This window comes from Mirounga angustirostris, unplaced genomic scaffold (genome assembly GCF_029215605.1).
Source record: "Mirounga angustirostris isolate CCGP_5_RB_7025 unplaced genomic scaffold, mMirAng1.0.hap1 SCAF_8, whole genome shotgun sequence".
NCBI lineage: Eukaryota > Metazoa > Chordata > Mammalia > Carnivora > Phocidae > Mirounga > Mirounga angustirostris.
The window spans coordinates 29,490,796-29,512,795 of NW_026991716.1; the positions used below are offsets into that span (position 1 = coordinate 29,490,796).

Consider the following 22,000-nt stretch of genomic DNA (forward strand, 5'->3'; position numbering starts at 1 on the left):
ACCTGCCTCCTGCCCTGTGTCTCCCCAGCTCCGAGGAAATGGAGGATTGCTGCAGGGGCTCTTTGCTCTCCCATCTCCCCTTCCTGCTTCTCCTCTTCCAGCTGCCCGCTGGGGGTTCTGCAGGTGAGTGTGCCCCCTCCCTCTTCCTGTGTCTCCCTGGGGTGGGTGAGAGACCCCAAGACTGTTAAAACCTACCCCCACTGCACTCTCCAGTCCTCTAACAGACGTAGATAGTATGGGGTTGTGGTATTTACTACTCCCTGTCTCCAGGATGGATGGCTATTGGTGGAGGCCCTGGCTTTAGAGAGATTCTGGTGATCCTCCAACTGCTAATTATAATTAAACTTTTAAGAAGAGTTCCAAAACTGTAAACAAGGACAGGGGACCATGACAGTTGTCTAATGAGGAGTTTATGTCTTATAAAGTAAAATTGTGCATTTCTCTATGAAAAGTGTGAAAACGAATTTCCCCTCATTTCTTGTTTCCTGGCTCTATTGGTATCTAACCATTTATTCTGTGATTAATTCGTTACACGCACAGATACTGACAGGGTGTCCAATGTGTGTTAGGTGCTACTCTATGTACAAAATGAGAGAGTATCTGTCTTCACACAGCTCATTCTGGCAGGAGACAGGGAGCAGTAAATACCACAACCCCATATGATCTACGTCTGTTACAGGAGTGGAGAGCATGGGACAAGGAAGTAGAGCAGGGTGTGGAAGTGAGGGGTGCAGGAGGGCTGTGGGCAGGCTCCACAAGGTGCTCCATAAGGTGGTCAGTGTAGGCAGTGAGATGGGAATGAAATTTGGTGGAGGTTGTGTGTCATCCTGTGAGGATCCTCCTGGATTGAGGCTTTCTATCATGCGGAGCAGCCAGAGCAAAGCCAGCAGTGTGCCTGGGTGTTCAAGGAGCCAAGGAGGTAAGTGTTGGCTGGAGCAGAGTGAGTGAGAGGGAGAGAAGCAAGCCTTAGGGGTCAGAGAGCAGTGTGTGTGTGGGGTGTCATCCCTACAGGGCCCGTAGGCCACGTGGGAGAACTGTGGAGCCATTGTAGGGCTTTGAGCAGAGGAAGGACATGGTTTTGCTTACAGGTTGAGAGAGAATAGTTGGGGAGAGAATAGTCACAGGGAGCCTAGTCACTGTCATCCCACAGGTGAGACACATAGTGACTCAGCTGAAGTTGAGTAGCACAGGAGGTGAGATGTCACTCTTCTGAGGTCCAGCTGGGGTCTTTCTGCAGAAGTGTCCTGTCGTGACATGCCCATCAGTTCTCAGAAGACCAAGGCCTGTGAAGGGTGTGCCACTGAAGTGAACCTTCCTTTGTAACAAGTAGTGATTTGGGTCCTGTGATTGATGGAGTGGGGGCAGGTTTTAACAGAAATAGCTGTGGGCTCTAGTTATTAGTGCACATGTAATTCAGCAGAGGAGAAACACATGGGCAGACATAATAAACTTAGGAGAGGTCATGGGCAAGTTCCTGGGTATGTTCCAAGAAGCAGAGAGTTCCCACCTAAGCCTAGGGTGTGCTCTTTGGTCAGTTTTTGGACCTGTCCTAAGAGGAGGCAGGTTAGAGCTGTGGATCTCAGAGTGTGGTCCCTGGAACCACAGCATCAGCATCCCCACTACCTCCTTAGAAATGCACATTCTTGGATCCACCCGAAAACTGCTGAAGCAGATGCTCTGGAGTTGGAGCTCAGAAATTTGTGTTTCTCAAGTTTTCCTGGTGTTTGTGATACCTGTGGAAGGTTAGAACCACTGAGTTAGAGAGTCCTTCATGGAGGACCTGGAGCCAGGAGCACAGGCTGCTGAGGGAGTCTCTTTGACATCATTGCTGGGTCTCTAAGTTGTTAAAGCACAAACTTGCCCTGATTCAGAGTGGTCACAGCTGAGTCCCTCAGATCAGGGCCTCCTACCTGACACTTACCTCCTCCTGCCTGGGCCTCCCACCTGACAGTGTGTTCCCTGCCCCTATCCTTCATCTCTCCAGCTTTCTCACTCCTATGTCTGTGTCCACAGAGGAGTTCGTGGTGATTGGCTCCTCGGACCCCATTGTGGCAGTGCTGGGTGGGAACATCACGCTGCCGTGTAGCGTGTCCCCGGCCATGAATGTGGAGAACATGGAGCTGCGGTGGTTCCACTCAAATTTCACAGAAGCTGTGTTCATCTATCAAAACCAGCAGGAGCAGAGAGAGGAACAGTTGGCCCAGTACACAGGGCGGACCTCACTGGTGAAGGAATTCCTCACCTGGGGGGAGGCCATCCTGCACATCCACAATGTCCAGGCTTTTGACGATGGCCTATATACCTGCTTCTTCAGAAAGGGAAGCTTCTATGAATCTGCCAATTTGGAACTGAAGGTGGTAAGTAGGTGGGTTGTTGATCTATATTTAGGGTGCTGTAGTATTGGAGTTGGGAACAAACTCGGGGCCAAGTAAATCAGCCCTCATTTTACAGATTAGGGAAAAGAGGGTCTTCACTTATTCATTAATTCAGTGTGAATATATAGAATCCCTATGAAGTGTTGACTCCCCTTCTGGGCACTTGGAGGCATCACTGAACCAAACAAAGTTCCTGCCCTGCAAAGTTTATTTTCTAAAAGCAATAAAAATGTAAACAAGATGGGTTATAGATGATGTTAGATGGTGATGAGTAGGGACTTAACCAAATGGATATCTGGGGTTGAGAGTTCCAATCAGAGAAATGCCCATGTGAAAGAACTGAGGTAGGAGTGTGGCTGGTGTTTTAGGGCACACAGGGAGGCCACATGGTTGGTAATACAAGTGGATAGGAGCAAGTGGATAATCCTAGAATAAAGAGGTATTCCTGATTCAGGTGCACAGAGAAGGGATTGAGCAGGAAAGTTCATGAGGAGTACACACTTGAACAGGTACTTGGGATCACCAGATTCTTCCAAAGGGCCTTTCTGGTTTGTGTTCTGGACTATCAGGGGCACAGAGAGAATGGTGATTGTGGTTATGAAGTCCTGGGGCTAGAATGCTGAGGGGCATAGGTGAGAAAATTGGGGAGAAATGGACAGGAGCTTTGTTGGAGGTGGAGGAAGATGTTAGAGAGTAGAAGGCTTTGTGCTGCATACTGAGTTTTGGATGTGGAGGTGAGGAAATTTTAAACAGGTTGGTACAGGGGTGGGGAATTTGCTTTGAGAGCACAAGGCAGGATGGATGGGAGGAGAGAAAGACTGGAGGCATGGATATAGTACACAGTGGAAGGTTGGCTGTCTGACTTCATGTAGGGGCAGTGGGGTGGGAGACATTTGGCTTCAGAGAGGTTTGGAAATTAGACTCAAGTGAGTCAGTGGATTTGGGGACCTAGAATTTGGATGAGGAAGAGGGGATTATGGAGAGTCCTAAGGTTTCTCTTTGACTATTTTTTAAATAGTAGTAGAAATATTGATAATTATATGTTATTTCCCAATTGTCATGATGCTGTGTAACACAGCCACAGAAATCTAAGTGGCATATAGCCATTTACTTATTTTGGGTGTTAGGTGAATTTAACTGGGTTTGCTCATACATCTTTGGTCATGTTGGGGAAATACAATTAAAAGGAAATCGCTGAGAAATCATCTTCACAAAAATAGCAGGAAAGAAAACTCTTTTATTATAGAATTAGATTTACCATAATGTGATGTGTATCATAGACAATCTTTGAAGAGATGCAAAGACAAAGAAGATCACCCTTTTTCATAGGCATGCAGACACAAATGAACACACGTATTCTCAGGGTACAGTTACTAGCTCTCAAGTAAGTGGACATGACAGCACCAACTGTCACAAACAGATCACCCTAGATTTACTTGGTAATTGGGTGACAATACATGTTAGCTAATTGGCTTCATCCTGAAAAAAATGCATTTTCAGTCTTCATGACAGGAGGTGGTCTTACACGTGGATCCTGGTGCCCACTCAGGTTAGGCTCCTACCCTGGCACAGGAAGGGGGAGAGAGGTGTGCTGTCTTCCTTGGTGTGAGCAGTTCAAAGAGAGGGTTCCCAGGTCCTTGGGAAAGACACTCCTGGATCACAAAGCTGGCTAAGGGCCTATTTGTGTTTTTCAATGGACTTATATACATTTCAAAGAGGGAAGAAAGCACCCACAACCACAAGTTTCCTCAAGTAAATGCTATAAGAAAAGGATGGGAAGGGGCTCTCTTTCCTTATTTTCAACAGGGACAATAAGCCCCTTACTTTTAATATATTTTGTGCTAACAGTAGACCTTGGCTTGGTTTGCTCACAGAGCTGTTGTTCATCTGGCTGTTGGCTGGTCTAGGACAGCTGCAGCTGGAAAGGCTGCGCTAGCCTGAGCATGCCCCTCCCGTGGCAGAGGGTGAGGCAATGGTACAAGCAGTTTCCAACCTCCACTAGAGTCACATTTCCTGAACTAACAGTGGCTGAGTCAAGTCACGGGATGGAGCCCAGAAGCAGAGTGTGAAGTCACTAAGAATATGTGGCAGAGGGCGAGCTGGATGTAAAGAAGGCCGAAGGATTTGGGAATATTTTCATCATCAGCCTATCACAGATGGGGCCAAACATGAATTAGTTCAGGATTTGAGTTTGAAACATCTGTGAGCAATCCTGGCAGGGCTAACCCGGGGATGTGGATATTAGGGAAGGAGCTCAGGAGGTAGGTAGGGTTGTTGAAGGTGGAAGTGATGTACCAAGTGGCAGTGTGTGTGCAAGCAGATGCCCTGGAGAGCGTGTGAGGTGAGAAGAGCAGAGAAGGATGGATCCTGAGACCAAATTCCTCTTTCTGTCACTCTGGGGGATGGATTTCCCACCCTCATGGTTGGGGAGAAGGGTCCTGCCCTCTGTATGTGCTCAGGTCCCCATGCTCCTTCCTTCTATTTTCTGTGGCAGGACCCCTGTTTTGCTCCCTGCTGTGTTCACTCCTCAATGAGGCCTCCAGAAAGCAATGTTGCCCTTGGAGTTGTGCATGGGAAGGCTCTGCTTGCATCCCTGGGCTCTGGGTGGCCTCCCTGTGCTCTCTAGCTTCTCTCTTGCAGGTGTGGGCTCTGCCCCTCAAGTGCACATCACAGGGCCAGAGGAGGACGGGGTCCGAGTGGTGTGTAAGGCATCGGGGTGGTTCCCAAAGCCCCAGGTGCAGTGGAGAGCCCTCAGTGAAGAGAAGTTCCTGATGTTCTCTGAGACCCATGTCCAAAATGCTGAAGGGCTGTTCAGTGTGGAGGCTGCTCTGGTGGTGAAACACAGGTCTTCAAGGAATGTGACCTGCTCCCTCCTCAACCCAATCCTGAGCCAGGAGAAGGCGATGGCCATTTTCATCCCAGGTCAGTGCTGTTTCCCTCTCCCAGTAGGACCATAGGGAGGGGGTGGGAGTCCCTGGGTGTGCTGGGTGGGCTGTCCTGGGCTGTGACCCTGACTGTGTGTTTGACCGGACACAGAGGACTTCTTTCCCCGGACTTCTCCCTGGATGTCAGCTTTCGTGGCGATCCTGACCTTGCTGATGCTCTTACTCCTTGGGACTGCCTACTACACCAAGAGAGAACATACTGCAAAGTGCCAGGAGATGCAGGAATGGGAGAAACTCCACAGGGAAAAGGAGGAGGACCAGTGGGCAAAGGAGGAGGCACTGAAGGCCAGAGGTAAGGCAGGACAGTGGCCAAGGCCTGTGAGTGTGGCAGCTGGTGCAGAGGAAAAGTGGACAGAGGACCCTTGCCCTGGACTGGGTGGCTGACGAGGTCCAGAGAGGACAGCTGGAGCTGTGGAGGCTCAATGGATCTAGGGTATAACTTCTAGGGTACTGAGATGAGCATTTGTGGGTTTGTCAGGTGCAATCTTTGCTGTTCTTAGACATGGGAGTTCATGTTTACTTCTCACTCTCTTTCAGATGAACTCCAAGCGGATCTTGGTAAGTTCTGCTTTTCCTCTAGAACTTTCTGTGTCTTCTTTGTAGGAGAGGTTCTGGTTCTTAGCTCACCTGTTTCCTGTGTTGCCTTTCAGACTGGAGGAAATCTGTTTACCTGGCTGGTGAGTGACTGTCCAGATGTCCTTGGGTCTCTTGTTCCACCTAAGTCAAGGTGTCCCCTCTCCTTGTTTCAGGCAGGGACTGAGGACCCTTCCCTGGGGCAGAAGTGGAAGCTGGTGGGAAGCAGAACCCTGTTCCTTGAGCTTTCCTCAATCTGGGCCACTGTTTCCCACCCAGTGCTTGAGAACCTGAGGGTGATGGTGGTCCCTGGAGTCTGTCGTGCGTCTTGGGTTTATTCCAGTGCTGACCTACCTGCCATATTGCTAACTTTTTAGCCTTCAGTGCAACTAGTTCTGTCAGCACTTGGAATCCAAAAGCCAGCTGCTCTGAGATTTTAGTAAAGGAACTATATAAATTAATGTGGTCATTAAGGTTAGGAGTGTGACCTCAGCTATATAATACCAACTAGGGAGAGTGTGTTCTCTCCAGTTTCTGGAAGTTGTGATCACAAACTGATGGGTAGAGGTCTGGACAGACTATGTGTGAGAATGTGGTGGAATGAGCTGTCAATGCCGCCAAATAGCGATTGTGTTATCTCAGAAAGATTGGCCACTTTTACCCTAGAGTTCATCTCAAATCCCTGCCTGAAATCATCTCTCCTTTTGGGTTATTTCTCAAATATCTCTATGCTCAAAATCACTGGATGTAGTAATGATTTTTTACAAATATCAAATAATGTATATTTTATCCCTATAATATTTTCATACAATGTATAATTTTCTTATGTAAATTATTATATTTTACACTCTTTTTGAGAGAGATAGAGTGAGAGAGAGACAGAGAGAGAGAGAGAGTGGACTGAGCCAGTTGGGGGGCGGGTGGGGGGCACAGGGGAGAAGGAGAGAGAATAAGCAGGCTTCATGCTCAGTGCAGAACCTGATACGGAGCTTGTCTCATGACCCTGAGATCATGATCTGAGCCAATATCAAGAGTTGGGAGCTTAACTGGCTGAGCCACCCTGGTGCCTCACATTGTATAATTTTTGATATATTGTAGTAAAATTGACCACAGATAGAATAAAAATTTTTGAGTTTTTTTGAGGCCAGGGAGAACTACTTGACTTGGCAAAGGACACGTAGCATCAGCAGGCAGGGTTGGAACTCAGCCTGCAAGGCAGACTTCCTGACCTGTGGTCCAGAGAATTTCCCACAACACCCTGCTGTCAGCATGTGGCCTGAGGTCATCTCCTCTCCAGCCTCTCCCCACTCTGCAGTTAGTGTCACCTGTATTCCAGAGGGCAGGCAAGGGCCAGTAGATAAATTCCCACCAACAATGCTGAGCAGGCTTGTTCTGACTCAGGTCTAACCAGGGTGTGTTCCCTTTCAGCCTGGAGGAAGGCACAGCTGTATGCAGGTATGTTCCTCAGTTTCCTTACCTCCCCTGGCTCAGTTCAGCTCCCTTCTATGTCATGGACCCCACACCAGGATGGGGTTGGTGTCCATGCTCCCTTTGTCACTTTTGTCTTCTTCCTCTGAAGACTGCAAGGACTGTCCTTGGGAACACAGATCAGCCTCCATTCTGACCCATCCTCTAGTGCAGGTTAGGGTTAATGACACCCTCTGAACATACTTTGTTCAACTATACTTTTAATTGGTGCATTGACAACAGAGAATTCATTTATAAGGAGAGTCTGGAACAGGGTAGTGACTGTATAAATCAGAAACTGTTGTTTGTAGAGGATTTCAGAAATCTAGCTTTCCTGCTTAGGACTCAGGTCTTCTAAGTGGATCCTTGGTTCTGAATCCATTTTACCCTGAAATTCCTACCTTTTTTGGCTGTGGTTTTGGTTTTCCTGTTTCTTACTAGACCTTTGGCATATTGGTCTTCATGCTCTAACTCCCTGTCCAAACTGGGTTTCTTCCTTTAAACATGCTTGGTTGCTGAGGAATTATATACTTTAGAGCAGGTGTTCTGAATCTGAGATCCAGAGCCACCAGGATATTTATGGATTCCTGGGGGTGGGGTCTGTGAGCCACCTGCAATTATATACAATATCTTTTGTATATTTTTGTGTAACAAGAGCAATAACTTACATATATTATAATCATATTATATTATTTAATATGTATTATATATTAAATATTTAACATTACGATTTATGATATATATGTATTTTATTTTATTTTTTAAAATTTTATTTTATTTTATTATGTTTCATTGTGTAAGTCATAGTGAGGTAGTTTGACTTATTTTATTATGTTTCTATATAGTACATCATTAGTTTTTGATGTAGTGTTCCCTGATTCATCATTTTCATATAACACCCAGTGCTCCATGCATTATGTTCCCTCCTTAATACCCATCACCGGGCTAACCCATTCCCCCACCTCCTTCCTCTCTAAAACCCTCAGTTTGTTTCTCAGAGTCCATAGTCTCTCATGGTTCGTCTCCCCCTCCGATTCCCCCCTTTCATTTTTCCCTTCCTTCTCCTAATGTCCTTCATGCTATTCCTTATGTTCCAAAAGTAAGTGAAACCATATGATAATTGACTTTGTCTGCTTGACTTATTTCACTCAGCATAATCTCCTCCAATCCCATCCATGTTGATGTAAAAGTTGAGTATTCATCCTTTCTGATGGCTGAGTAATATTCCATTGTATAAATGGACCACATCTTCTTTATCCATTCATCTGTTGAAGGGCATCTCAGCACTTTCCACAGTTTGGCTGTTGCAGACATTGCTGCTATGAACATTGGGGTGCATATGGCCCTTCTTTTCACTACATCTGTGTCTTTGGGGTAAATACCCAGGAGTGCAATTGCTGGGTCAAATGGTAGCTCTATTTTCAACTTTTTGAGGAACCTCTGTACTGTTTTCCAGAGTGGCTGCACTAGCTTGCATTCCTACCAACAGTGTAGGAGGGTTCCCCTTTCTCCACATCCCCTCCAACATCTGTCATTTCCTGACTTGTTAATTTTAGCCATTCTGACTGGTGTGAGGTGGTATCTCATTGAGGTTTTGATTTGGATTTCCCTGATGCCGAGCGCTGTTGAACATTTTTTCATGTGTCTGTTGGCCATTTGGATGTCTTCTTTGGAAAAATGTCTGTTCATGTCTTCTGCCCATTTCTTGATTGGATCATTTGTTCTTTGGGTGTTGAGTTTGATAAGTTCTTAATAGATTTTGGATACTAGCCCTTTATCTGATATGTCGTTTACAAATATCTTCTCCTATTCTGTCGGTTGTCTTTTGGTTTTGTTGACTGTTTCTTTTGCTGTGCAAAAGACTTTTATCTTGATGAAGTCCCAATAGTTCATTTTTGCCCTTGCTTCCCTTGCCTTTGGCGATGTTTCTAGGAAGAAGTTGCTGCGGCTGAGGTTGAAGAGGTTGCTGCCTGTGTTCTCCTTTAGGATTTTGATGGACTCCTGTCTCACATCGAGGTCTTTCAACCATTTTGAGTCTATTTTTGTGTGTGGTGTAAGGACATAGTCCAGTTTCATTCTTCTGCATGTGGCTGTCCAATTTTCCCAACACCATTTGTTGAAGACACTTTTTTCCATTGGATATTCTTTTCTGCTTTGTTGAAGATTAGTTGAGCATAGAGTTGAGGGTCCATTTCTGGGCTCTCTATTCTGTTCCATTGATCTATGTGTCTGTTTTTGTGCCAGTACCATACAGTCTTGAGGATTACAGCTTTGTAATAGAGCTCGAAGTCCGGAATTGTGATGCTGCCAGCTTTGTTTTTCTTTTTCAACATTCCTCTGGCTATTTGGGGTCTTTTCTGGTTCCATACAAATTTTAGGATTATTTGTTCCATTTCTTTGAAAAAAGTGGATGGTATTTTGATAGGGATTACATTAAATGTGTAGATTGCTCTAGGTAGCATTGTCATCTTCACAATATTTGTTCTTCCAATCTGTGAGCATGGAACTTTTTTCCATTTCTTTGTGTCTTCCTCAATTTCTCTCATGAGTATTTTATAGTTTTCTGCATACAGATTCTTTGCCTCTTTGGTTAGATTTATTCCTAGGTATCTTGTGGTTTTGGGTGCAATTGTAAATGGGATTGACTCCTTAATTTCTCTTTCTTCTGTCTTGTTGCTGGTGTATAGGAATGCCACTGATTTCTGTGCATTGAATTTATATCCTGCCACTTTACTGAATGCCTGTATGAGTTCGAGCAGTTTTGGGGTGGAGACTTTTGGGTTTTCCACATAAAGTATCATATAATCTGCAAACAGTGAGAGTTTGACTTCTTCTTTGGTGATTTGGATGCCTTTTATTTCTTTTTGTTGTCTGATTGCTGTGGCTAGGACTTCTAGTACTATGTTGAATAGCAGTGGTGATAGTGGACATCCCTGCCGCGTTCCTGACCTTAGAGGAAAAGCTCTCAGTTTTTCCCCATTGAGAATGATATTCACTGTGGGATATTCATAGATGGCTTTTATGATATTGAGATATGTACCTCTATCCCTATACTCTGAAGAGTTTTGATCAAGAAAGGATGCTGTACTTTGTCAAATTGCTTTTTCTGCATCTACTGAAAGGATCATATTGTTCTTGTTCTTTCTTTTATTAATGTATTGTATCACATTGATTGATTTGCAGATGTTGAGCTAACCTTGAAGCCTAGGGATAAATCCCACTTGGCTGTGGTGAATAATCCTTTTAATGTACTGTTGGATCCTATTGGCTAGTATTTTGGTGAGAATTTTTGCATCCATGTTCATCAAGGATATTGGTCTGTCATTCTCCTTTTTGATAGGGTCTTTGTCTGGTTTGGGGATCAAGGTAATGGTGGCCTCATAAAACGAGTTTGGAAGTTTTCCTTCCATTTCTATTTTTTGGAACAGTTTCAGAAGAATAGGTATTAATTCTTCTTGAAATGTTTGGTAGAATTCCCCTGGGAAGCCATCTGGTCCTGGGCTTTTGTTTGTTGGGAGATTTTTGATGACTGCTTCAATTTCCTTAGTGGTTATAGGTCTGTTCAAGTTTTCTATTTCTTCCTGGTTCAGTTTTGGTAGTTGATACATGTCTAGGGATGCATCCATTTCTTACAGATTATCTAATTTGCTGGCATATAGTTTCTCATAATATATTCTTATAGTTGTTTGTATTTCTTTGGTGTTGGTTGTGATCTGTCCTCTTAGTCTGAGGAGTTTTAATCAGGAAAGGATGCTGTATTTTGTCAAATGTTTTTCTGCATCAATTGAGAGGACCATCTCGTTCTTCTCTCTCCTCCTTAATGTGTTCTATCACACTGATTGATTTGCTACTGTTGAACCACCCTTGCATCCCGGGGATAAATACAACTTGGTCGCGGTGGATGATCCTTTTAATGTATTGTTGGCTCCTATTAGCTAGAATTTTGTTGAGGATTTTGGAATCCATATTCATCAGGGATATTGGTCTGAAATTCTCCTTTTTGATGGGGTCTTTGCCTGGTTTGGGGATTAAGGTAATGCTGGCCTCATAGAATGAGTCTGGAAGCTTTCCTTCTCTTTCTATTTTTTGAAACAGCTTCAGGAGAATAGGCATTATTTCTTCTTTGAATGTTTGGTAGAATTCCCCAGGGAATCCATCAGGCCCTGGACTCTTGTTTTTTGGTAGGTTTTTGGTCACTGCTTCAATCTCGTTACTGGTTATTGGCCTATTCAGGTTGTTAATTTCTTCCTGTTTCAGTCTTGGTAGTTTATATGTTTCCAGGAAGGCATCCATTTCTTCTGGGTTGCTTAATTTATTGGCATATAGTTTTTTAATATTAATTTAAGTTTATTATGTTATGTTAGTCACCATACACTGCATCATTAGTTTTTGATTAGTGATCCATTCTTCATTGTTTCCATATAACATCCAGTGCTCCATGCATTATGTGCCCTCCTTAATACCCATCACAGGGCTAACCCATCCCCCCACCCTCCTCCCCTCTAAAACCCTCAGTTTGTTTCTCAGAGTCCATAGTCTCTCATGGTTTGTCTCCCCATTGAATTTCCCCCCCTTCATTTTTCCCTTCCTTCTCCTAATGTCCTCCATGCTATTCCTTATGTTCCACAAATAAGTGAAACCATATAATTGACTTTGTCTGCTTGACTTGTTTCACTTAGCATAATCTCCAGTCCCACCCATGTTGATGTAGAAGTTGGATATTCATCTTTTCTGATAGCTGAGTAATATTCCATTGTATATATGGACCACATCTTTTTTATCCATTCGTCTGTTGAAGGGCATCTCGACTGTTTCCACAATTTGGCTATTGCGGACATTGCTGTTATGATCATTGGGGTGCATATGGCCCTTCTTTTCACTACATCTGTGTCTTTGGGGTAAATAACCAGGAGTGCAATTGCTGGGTCATAGGGTAGCTCTGTTTTTAATTTTTTGAATACCTCCACACTGTTTTCCTAAGTGGCTGTACCACCTTGCATTCCCACCAACAGTGTAAGAGGGTTCCCCTTTCTCCACAACGTCTCCATATTTGTTGTTTCTTGCCTTGTCAATTATTGCCATTCTAACTGGTGTAAGGTGGTATCTCAATGTGTTTTGATTTGAATTTCCCTGATGGCTAATGATGTTGAACATGTTTTCATGTGACTGTTAGCCATTTGTATGTCTTTTTAGGAGTAGTGTCTTTCATGTCTTCTGCCCATTTTTTGACTTGACTATTTGTTTTTTGGGTGTTCAGTTTGAGAAGTTCTTTATAGATCTTGGATACCAGCCCTTTGTCTGTAGTGTCATTTGCAAATATTTTCTCCCATTCTTTGGGTTGCCTCTTTGTTTTGTTCACTGTTTCCTTTGCTGTGCAGAAGCATTTTATCTTGATGAAGTCCCAGAAGTTCATTTTGGCTTTTGCTTCACTAGCCTTTGGAGATGTATCTTGAAAGAAGTTGCTGTGGCCGATGTCAAAGAGGTTACTGCCTATGTTCTCCTCTAGGATTTGGATGGATTCCTGTCTCACATTTAGGTCTTTCATCCATTTTGAGTTTATCTTTGTGAATGGTGTTAGAGAATGGTCGAGGTTCATTCTTCTGCATGTGGCTGTCCAATTTTCCCAGCACCATTTATTGAAGAGACTGTCTTTTCCATTGCATATTTTTTTCCTGCATTGTCAAAGATTATTTGACCATAGAGTTGAGGGTCCATATCTGGGCTCTCTATTCTGTTCCATTGGTCTATATGTCTGTTTTTGTGCCAGTACCATGCTGTCTTGGTGATCATGGCTTTGTCTCATAGCTTGAAATCTGGCAACGTGATGCCCCCAGCTTTGTTTTTCTTTTTCAACATTTCCTTGGCAATTCAGGGTCTTTTCTGATTCCATACAAATTTTAGGATTGTTTGTTCCAGCACTTTGAAAAATGTCATTGGAATTTTGATTGGGATGGTGTTGAAGGTATAGATTGGTCAGGACAGCATAGACATTTTAACAATGTTTATTCTTCTGATCCATGACCATGGAAAGTTTTTCTATCTTTTTGTTGTCTTCTTTAATTTCTTTCATGAGTGTTCTGTAGTTCCTAGAGTACAGATCATTTACCTCTTTGGTTAGGTTTATTCTGAGGTATCTTACGGTTTTTGGTGCTATTGTAGATGGAATCAATTCTCTAATTTCTCTTTCTACAGTTACATTGTTGGTGTATAAGAAAGCAACTGATTTCTGTGCATTGATTTTGTATCCTGCCACACTACTGAATTGCTGTATGAGTTCTAGTAATTTGGGGGTGGAGTCTTTTGGGTTTTCCACATAAAGTATCATGTCACCTGCAAAGAGAGAGAGTTTTACTTCTTTGCCAATTTGAATACCTTTTAATTCTTTTTGTTGTCTGATTGCTGTTGCTAGGACTTCTAGTACTATGTTGAGCAATAGTGGCAAGCGTGGGCATCCTTGATGTGTTCCTGATCTTAAGGGAAAGGCTCTTGTCTTTTCCCCATTGAGGATGATATTCACTGTGGGTTTTTCATAGATGGATTTTATGAACTTGAGGAATATTCCCTCTATCCCTATACTGTAAAGAGTTTTAATTAGGATAGGATGCTGTATTTTGACAAATGCTTTTCCTGCATCAATTGAGAGGACTAAATGGTCCTGCTCTCTCCTCTTATTAATGTGTTCTATCACACTGATTGATTTGTGAATGTTGAACCACCCTTGCATCCCGGGGATAGATCCCACTTGGTCATGGTGGATGCTGTCTTTAATGTATTTTTGGATCCTTTTAGCTAGGATTTTGTTGAGGATTTTGGAATCCATATTCATCATGGATATCAGTCTGAAATTCTCCTTTTTGATGGGGTCTTTCCCTGGTTTGGGGATTAAGGTAATGCTGGAAAGAATGAGTCTGGAAACTTTCCTTCTGTTTCAGTAGAATAGGTATTATTTCTTCTTTGAATGTTTGGTAGAATTCCCCAGGGAATCCATCAGGCCGTGGACTCTTGTTTTTTTGGGAGGTTTTTATCACTGCTTCAACCTCATTACAGGTTATTGGCCTATTCAGGTGGTCAATTTCTTCCTGTTTAATAGTGGCAGTTTATAGGTGTCCAGGAAGGCATCCCTTTCTTCCAGGTTCCTTAATTCATTGGCATTTAGTTGTTCATAATAATTTCTAATAATTGTTTCTATTTCCTTCATAATTTTATTAATTTGGGTCCATTCTCTTCTTTTGGATAAATCTGGCCAAGGGTTTATTGATCTTGTTAATTCTTTCAAAGAACCAGCTTCTAATTTTGTTGATCTGATCTACTGTGTTTCTGGTTTCTAATTCATTGATCTCTGCTCTAATCTTAATTGTTTTTCTTCTAATGTGTGGCTTAGGCATTGTTTGTTGCTTTTTCTCTAGGTCTTTAAGATGTAAAGTTAGTTGGTGAATTCTGGATTTTTCTATTTTTTTGGGTGAGGCTTGGATGGCTATGTATTTCCCCGTAGGATCGCCTTTGCAGTATCCCATGGGTTTTGGATGGATGTGTTTTCATTGTCATTGGTTTTCATGAGTTGTTTAAGTTCTTCTTTGATTTCCCGGTTGATCCATACATTCTTAAGCAGAGTGTCTTTAGCTTCCAAGTATTTGAATCTCTGTCAATTTTTTTCTTATGGTTGACTTCCAGTTTTAAAGCATTATGGTCTGAGAATATGCAGGGAATAATCTCTATCTTTTGGTATAGATTCAGACCTGATTTGTGACCCAGTATGTGGTCTATTCTGGAGAAAGTTTCATGTGCACTCGAGAAGAATGAGTATTCTGTTGTTTTAGGGTGGAATATTCTGTATATATCTATGAGGTCCATCTGGTCCAGTGTGTCATTCAAAGCCCTTGTTTCTTCATTGATTTTCTGCTTAGATGGTCTGTCCTTTGCTGAGAGTGGAGTATTGAGGTCTCCTACAATTAACGTATTATTATCAATATGACTCTTTATTTTGGTTAACAGATGGCTTATGTAGATGGCTGCTCCCATGTTGGGGGCATAGATATTTACAACTGTTCGATCTTCTTTTGGATAGACCCTTTAAGAATGGTATTAAGGAGGGCACGTACTGCATGGATCCCTGGGTGTTATCTGAAAACCATGAATTGTGGATCACTACATCAAAAGCAAATGATATATTGTATGGTGACTAACATAACATAATAAAATAAAATAGAATAAAAAGAATGGCATAGTGTTCTTCTGTGTCTCTAACTACAGTCTTTTCCCCCCCATTTTTTTGTTTTTAAAGATTTTATTTATTTGACAGAGAAACACTTTGAGAGAGGGAACACAAGCAGGAGAGGGAGAAGCAGGCTTCCCGTGGAGCTGAGAGCCCAATGCAGGGCTCAATCCCAGGACCCTGGGATCATGACCCGAGCAGAAGGCAGACGCTTAATGACTGAGCTACCCAGGCACCCTCTAACTACAGTCTTTAGCTTAAAATCTTTTGTCTGATATAAGAATTGCTACCCAGCTTTCTTCTGAGGTCCATTGACATGGAAGATGGATCTCCATCCCTTCACTTTCAGTCTGGATATATCTTTATTTATTTTATTTTATTTAAAATTTTATTTATTTATTTGACAGAGAGAGAGAGAGATAGGGTGGGAGGGAACACAAGCAGGGGAGTGGGAGAGGGAGAAGTAGGCTTCCTGCAGAGCAGGGAGCTCGATGCAGGGCTCGATCCCAGGACCCTGGGATCATGACCTGAGCCAAAGGCAGATGCTTAACAACTGAGCTACCCAGGTGCCCCTGGATGTATCTTTAGGTTCAAAATGAGTCTGTTGTAGACAGCATATGGATGAGTCCTGTCTTTTTATCCAATCTACAACCTTGTGCCATTTTATGGGAGCATTTAGGCTGTTCACGTTGAGAGTGATTATTGAAAGATATGAATTTATTATCATCATGTTGCCTGTGAAGTCCTTGTTTCTATAGATTGTCTCTGTAAATTTGTGTTCTATATCCCTCTTGGGGTCTTTCTCCTTTTATAGAACCCCCTTAATATTTCTTGCAGGGCTGGCTTAGTGGTCACATAGTCCTTCAGTTTCTGCCAGTCTTGGAAGCTCTGCATCTCTCCATCCATTCTAAATGACAGCCTTGCTGGATAAAGTATTCTTGGCTGCATGTTTTTCTCATTTAGTACCCTGAATATGTCTTGCTGGCCCTTTCTGTCTTGCCAGGTCTCTGTGGATAGATCAAACATTATTCTGATATTCCTCCCTCTGTACTTAAGAAATATCTTCTCCCTAACTGCCCATAAGATGGTTTCCTTGGTTCTAAGATTTGTGAGTTTTACAATTACATGCTGGTGCATTGGTCTGTTCTCCTTGATCTTGGGAGGGGTCCTCTCTGCCTCTAGAACACGAATGTTTGTTTCATTCCCCAGGTTAGAGAAGTTCTCAGCTATGATTTGCTCAAATATATCTCCTAGTCTTCTCTCTCTCTCCACCCCCTCAGGGATTCCAATAATTCTGGCATTGAAATGTTTCATGGCATCATTTATTTCTGATTCTGTTTTCATGGATTTTGAGTTGTTTCTCCCTGGCCTCCTCTTTATCCTTCTTTTCTATCAGTTGGTCTTCTAGATCACTAATTTGTTCTTCTGCCTTGTTTACCCTAGCTGTTAGATTATCTAGATTAGATTGGATCTCACTGATAGTGTTTTTAAATTCTGCCAGTTCAGCTTTCATTTTTGCCCTTAGAGACTCTAGGTTGCCATTGATTGATTTCTCCATTCTAGCTATCATCTTCATAACTGTTACCCTGAAGTCCATTTCAGACATCTTGGTTATATCTGTATCCATTTGTAAATCTGTGGCGGAAGTCACATTCTCTGAGTCTTTCCTATTTTGGGGGTTCCTCCTCTTAGTCATTCTGTTGAGGGGTGGTTGAGGGAATGTATAGAGTCCAAATTATTGAGCACAATCCAAGCAAGATGCATCTGTCTTATAGGGACCTTAGGGTTGTTGGCCTCTTGTTGTCCCAGCCTGTCTTCTGGGGGAGGGATGTGTCCTGCTGTTACTCAGTCAACCCTGTTTGGGCAGAGTTGCCCTGCCCCCTGTGTGTGGGAAGGGATGGGTTCAGTGGAAACTGGTTTTTGGTGGCTTCTGTTCTCTGGCGGCTTTTGCATCTCTTCTGAGAGTCAGCAGAAGAGATCATTTCCAAACCTCTGCCTCAGAGCAGAGAGATCGCAGTCTGTTCTTCAGTGAGTTCTCCAGGCCACACTATCTCCATTTCTGTCTGTGCTGGTATAAACTGCAGTGTCCTGGGTTGTGTGCCCCTCAGCAGGGCTCCTAGTCCTCACCTCTAGGTCGGGGCTTTGGGGGACACGTCTCTGCCCTTTGTGCTTCTAAAACTGCCAGCCGCCCCCCCTTTGCACACATGGCCCCGCTGCTCCAGGTTTCAGTCTGGGGGGCTGCCCTAAAGTCCTTTCCTTGCTGCTACCAATCTAAGAGTCTGTGCCCTGTCCCCATCGGGAGGCTTTAGCTCACTGATGGTGCAGGATACCCAAGGCTCCCTCCCCCTTCCATTTATCTTCTGATAATTGCCTGTGGAATCACAGCTCCCCACTTCATACCTCGAAACCAACCACCTGCAATATTCTCTTAGTAGAGATCCAGATATATCTTCTTACATCTCAGGCTGATTTCGTGGGTGTTCAGTTGGTCTGGTAGATATCCAGTTCAATTCAGGGGACCAATTGGTCCTCTTCTGCCATCTTTTCCTTCTCCATTTTCCATAATCTATGTATGTATTTTTAAAAATAGCTACTAATAATTGTTCACAACCATTATCCTTCCTTTTAGGAGAATATTGCACTTATCTGATGGGCTTGAACTTGGTTGGGCTTATTAGAGGCAATGTGTGAAGATTGCAAAAGGAGAAACCTAGAGGTGTTAAAATTCTTTACCAGGGAAAAGTGGGGTTCAAATCAGGAAAAAAAATGTGTTAGGAAAAGAGGAGGAGATGAGAAGGAAAATAGAGGGCCTGAGATTCCTTTGGAGAGATTTTGGGCAGATAAAAGTGGTAGAAATGAGACCACAAATCACAGCCATGGCGGTTTGAGTGGGACATACACAGAGGGTGTGCAAGTTATTTGTGTGTACGAAAAGTAATAAATCCCTGACACCGTCTGAAAGATTTCTGAAAAGACTTATATTTGTTTTCAGCTGTTTGGAAATAATCATCTAACTAAGTTTGCCTCTGATAATGAGATCATATTGATCTTCCAGTGGCATTGGGACAGGAGTGTGGGGATCCTAAAGCAATGAAAAGAGGATCCTTTAGCACTGGGATGGGTTAAGAATCTGGACCCTTTTAACCTGTGTAATATGTGCTTTTACTGTTTGGCTGTTTCATTTTTATTTATTATTATTATATTATTATTATTATTAATTTTTAGTGTTCAATGATTCATTTCTGTTTATGGTCAGGGATATAGACTGTGAGAGCAGAGAAGGGGAAGCCAGAGATGAAGGCAGCCAGGGGTCCAGATGTGTGAGGCCTCTTAGAGAGCATCACTGATTTTGGGATTTATTTGAAAAAACAATGATCAAATAGTCATTCTTTAGAATCTCCCCCTTCTCTGCTGAATTGATGTGCATGTGTTTTAATTTTTAAAAATTTTACAAAAAGATTTTATTTACTTATTTATTTAGAGAGCATGTTGGAGTAGGTGGAGGGGCAGAGGGAGAGAGAGCATCTCACGCAGACTCCATGTGAAGTGTGGATCCTAACAGGGGGCTGGATCTAACCACCTTGAGATTATGACCTGAGCCAAAATCAACAACCAAATGTTTAACTGACTGTTCCACGCAGGGACCACTGTAGTGCATGTGTTTTAAAGTATGCCTTGTGTACCTATATTTTGATCTCCCTCATTGTTTTCAAGAAAACCTAGTTTTCAAGATGGATATGTGGCTAGGGATTGAGAAAGCATAATTTAAAAGTGAAATCAGGGCATAGATTCTTCTTTTCAGGTTGTTATACAGCCTCTCAGTGGTGTGAAGTTTTATGGCTTGGCTTTCATATGAAGGCTGTAGCATGATGGCTGTGTGTGCATGTGAAAAAGAAATAAACACATCAGTTGAATATTTCCAAAAGATATTTCCCTGTGACTCTTGCATCACTGTATTTCAGAAGACCAGATATAGACACCAATGTGTTTAGACTTCTCAAAGCCTTAACATGAAACTTGTGGTTTTCTTATAGATTGGCGGAAGGAGAAGTTCCAGCCCTGTGAGTTACTTTGAGTTCTTTCTGGATGCTTCTACTGCTGCTTCTCCTCAGCTTGCTGTGATGATACAGATGCTGGCACCATCAATTGTGGTGGATTCAGATGGGGCAGTGAAAGCCACATAGCTTGGATTGGTGGGTATGGATGATATTGGATGCTAAAGAGATACCCTTCAATGTTGAGTCCAGTCTGTTCCTAAGGGTCCTGTGACATGTCTAACCCCCAGATCAGTCTTTTGGTTACTTCTCTTTGTTGGAGAGGTGTGTACTTGAGTCACAAGACTCTCATCTCAGGATGTTTAGCCCTGCCCACATGCATCTAGGTGTCTGGAGGGTGGTTGATGTGAGCCTTGTTATATGGCAGGGGGAGACCTTGAATGATTGGCAATTCTCTCTGCAGTGTCTGTCACTCTGGATCTGAGTTCTGCACATCCCAGCCTTGCTGTCTCTGATGAAAAGACTACTGTGACCTTGAAGTATACAACTGAGGACCCAAGATTACTCTTTAGCATCTTAGGTCGGGAGAGCATCACATCAGGGCGCTGTTACTGGGTGGTGGAGATCAGGAATGGAGACAGAAGTGAGTGGTCTCTAGGGATCTGTAGGGTAGATGTGGAGAGGAAATCCTTGTACATAGAGAGCCCAGAAAGGGGGTTCTGGGCTGTGGGACGATATTTGGAAAATTATTATGCCTGTTCCATCTTTCGGACTCTACTATCCTGTAGGCAAGTTCAACAGGTTGGGGGTTTTCCTGGACCTCAAGGAAGGGGATGTCTCCTTCTACAACATGACTGATGGCTCCCACATGTTCTCTTTCCCTCTAGCTTCCTCCTCTGGGGCTCTGCTTCCATATTTCATGTTGAGGTCAGGAGATGTGTCCTTGACCATCTGCTCTGTGGTGGGTGGCCCTGCAGAGACCCCAGTGCCCCTTAACAATCTTCCTTCTTCTTTGGAGGAGCCTGTGAGCCTCTCAGGGGTGGGGTTCAACTCAGTCTCTGGTGTTGATGGTGCTCTCCCTGGGGCTGAATATCCATTACTCCCCTGCAGCCCTGAGGCTATGTCCCCATAGAGCCCCAACACTGTCCCAGACTCCTCATGGTGGCTCTTCCTGGAGCTGCAGACTCCCTGGAGCAAAAGCCTCTGGGCTTAGCTCTGGATGACCTGGTGTCTTGCCTTCCTGCTCTGGATGCAGACTTCCTGGGGTGTGGTTATGAGAATAGTCAGTTCACACCTTATGCTCAGGTGAGAGAAGTTAAAAGTTGACTGTTGTCTGTGCTGGTTTGGAGTAGGCGGAATTTTACTATTGGAAGTCATGTTTCTTTTGATAATGAAAATTATTTCATGGAGTCTTTATATTGTTTGGATATGAAAGGAGATGAGGGCTGAATGACTCTGCAGGATTACATGGTGTTGTTTTATCTAGCTTGAGTTGTGCAGATGAACCCAGAGGCTACAGGTGGGTCATCAGCTCTATTTTGGGAAATCTACACTCTGACCAGAGACAGTGGCCATCCAAAAATTTCTGGAGAAATGAATGGTGGATGGACTTTAAGAAGAGATGAGTCTAATATTCTATTGTATACAGTTCCTATTCTGCAATGGATGAAACACACTTATCATATCGTAGTAAATTTCTGTTATTTGAAAAACTAATGCTGTGTTAAATCAGGGAATTAAGGATGAGGATCTGGGTTCCCCTTTTGTGTCAACACCAGCTGGAAAGAACAGAATTGCTACCAGAACAAAGATGTGAATGGTGAAGAGAGTTTTCAGATGCCCGGTGAATTGAAGAAAGCATTGATCATGAGCACAGTTCCAGGATCTATGTACTGCCTCTCAGTACTTCCAAGTCCAATGAATAAGGTATCAATCACAGAAAATAAAAAGACACCAGACTATTTAGGACTCAGACCTTCAGGCATGAAGGTGTATTCACTCCACAGGTAGAGAATTCTGACCTGCTGTGCTTCTGGGAGAGATGAGAGGACACAGAATTGGAAATGGAAGAAGGAAGTCACAGATATCAGTTCCTGCCTGTGACCAGGCAGAGAAAAAGGACAATAGTAGCTTTGCATATTTTGTCATATAGATGTGTTTATTTGTATTTATGATCTATTTTCTTCCTCTCTCTTCTAACCCTTATGATTTTATTCAAGTTGTTGATGGTTATATTTAAAATAGAGCCTCTATAGGAAACCAGCAAAATTCTAGAGGAGAACACAGGCAGAATAGTCTTTGACCTTGGCCACAGCAACCTGGTACTAGACATGTCTCAGAAGCAAGGGGAACAAAAGCAAAAATGAACTATTGGGACTTCACCCAGATAAAAAGTTTTTGGCACAGCAAAGGAAACAATCAACAAGACTAAAA

The 22,000-nt window shown here is 43.1% G+C and overlaps 1 protein-coding gene across 1 annotated transcript; it reads left to right on the forward strand.

Moving 5' to 3' along the window:
- Positions 1–38: 38 nt before the first annotated feature.
- LOC135365649 (butyrophilin-like protein 1) lies at positions 39–20,699 on the forward strand. The gene is given in 10 exon segments (XM_064598336.1): positions 39–123; positions 2,014–2,361; positions 5,016–5,297; positions 5,412–5,612; positions 5,858–5,878; positions 5,971–5,997; positions 7,295–7,348; positions 19,607–19,633; positions 20,031–20,367; positions 20,369–20,699. Coding segments are annotated over 10 exon segments (1,713 nt in total).
- Positions 20,700–22,000: the final 1,301 nt, after the last annotated feature.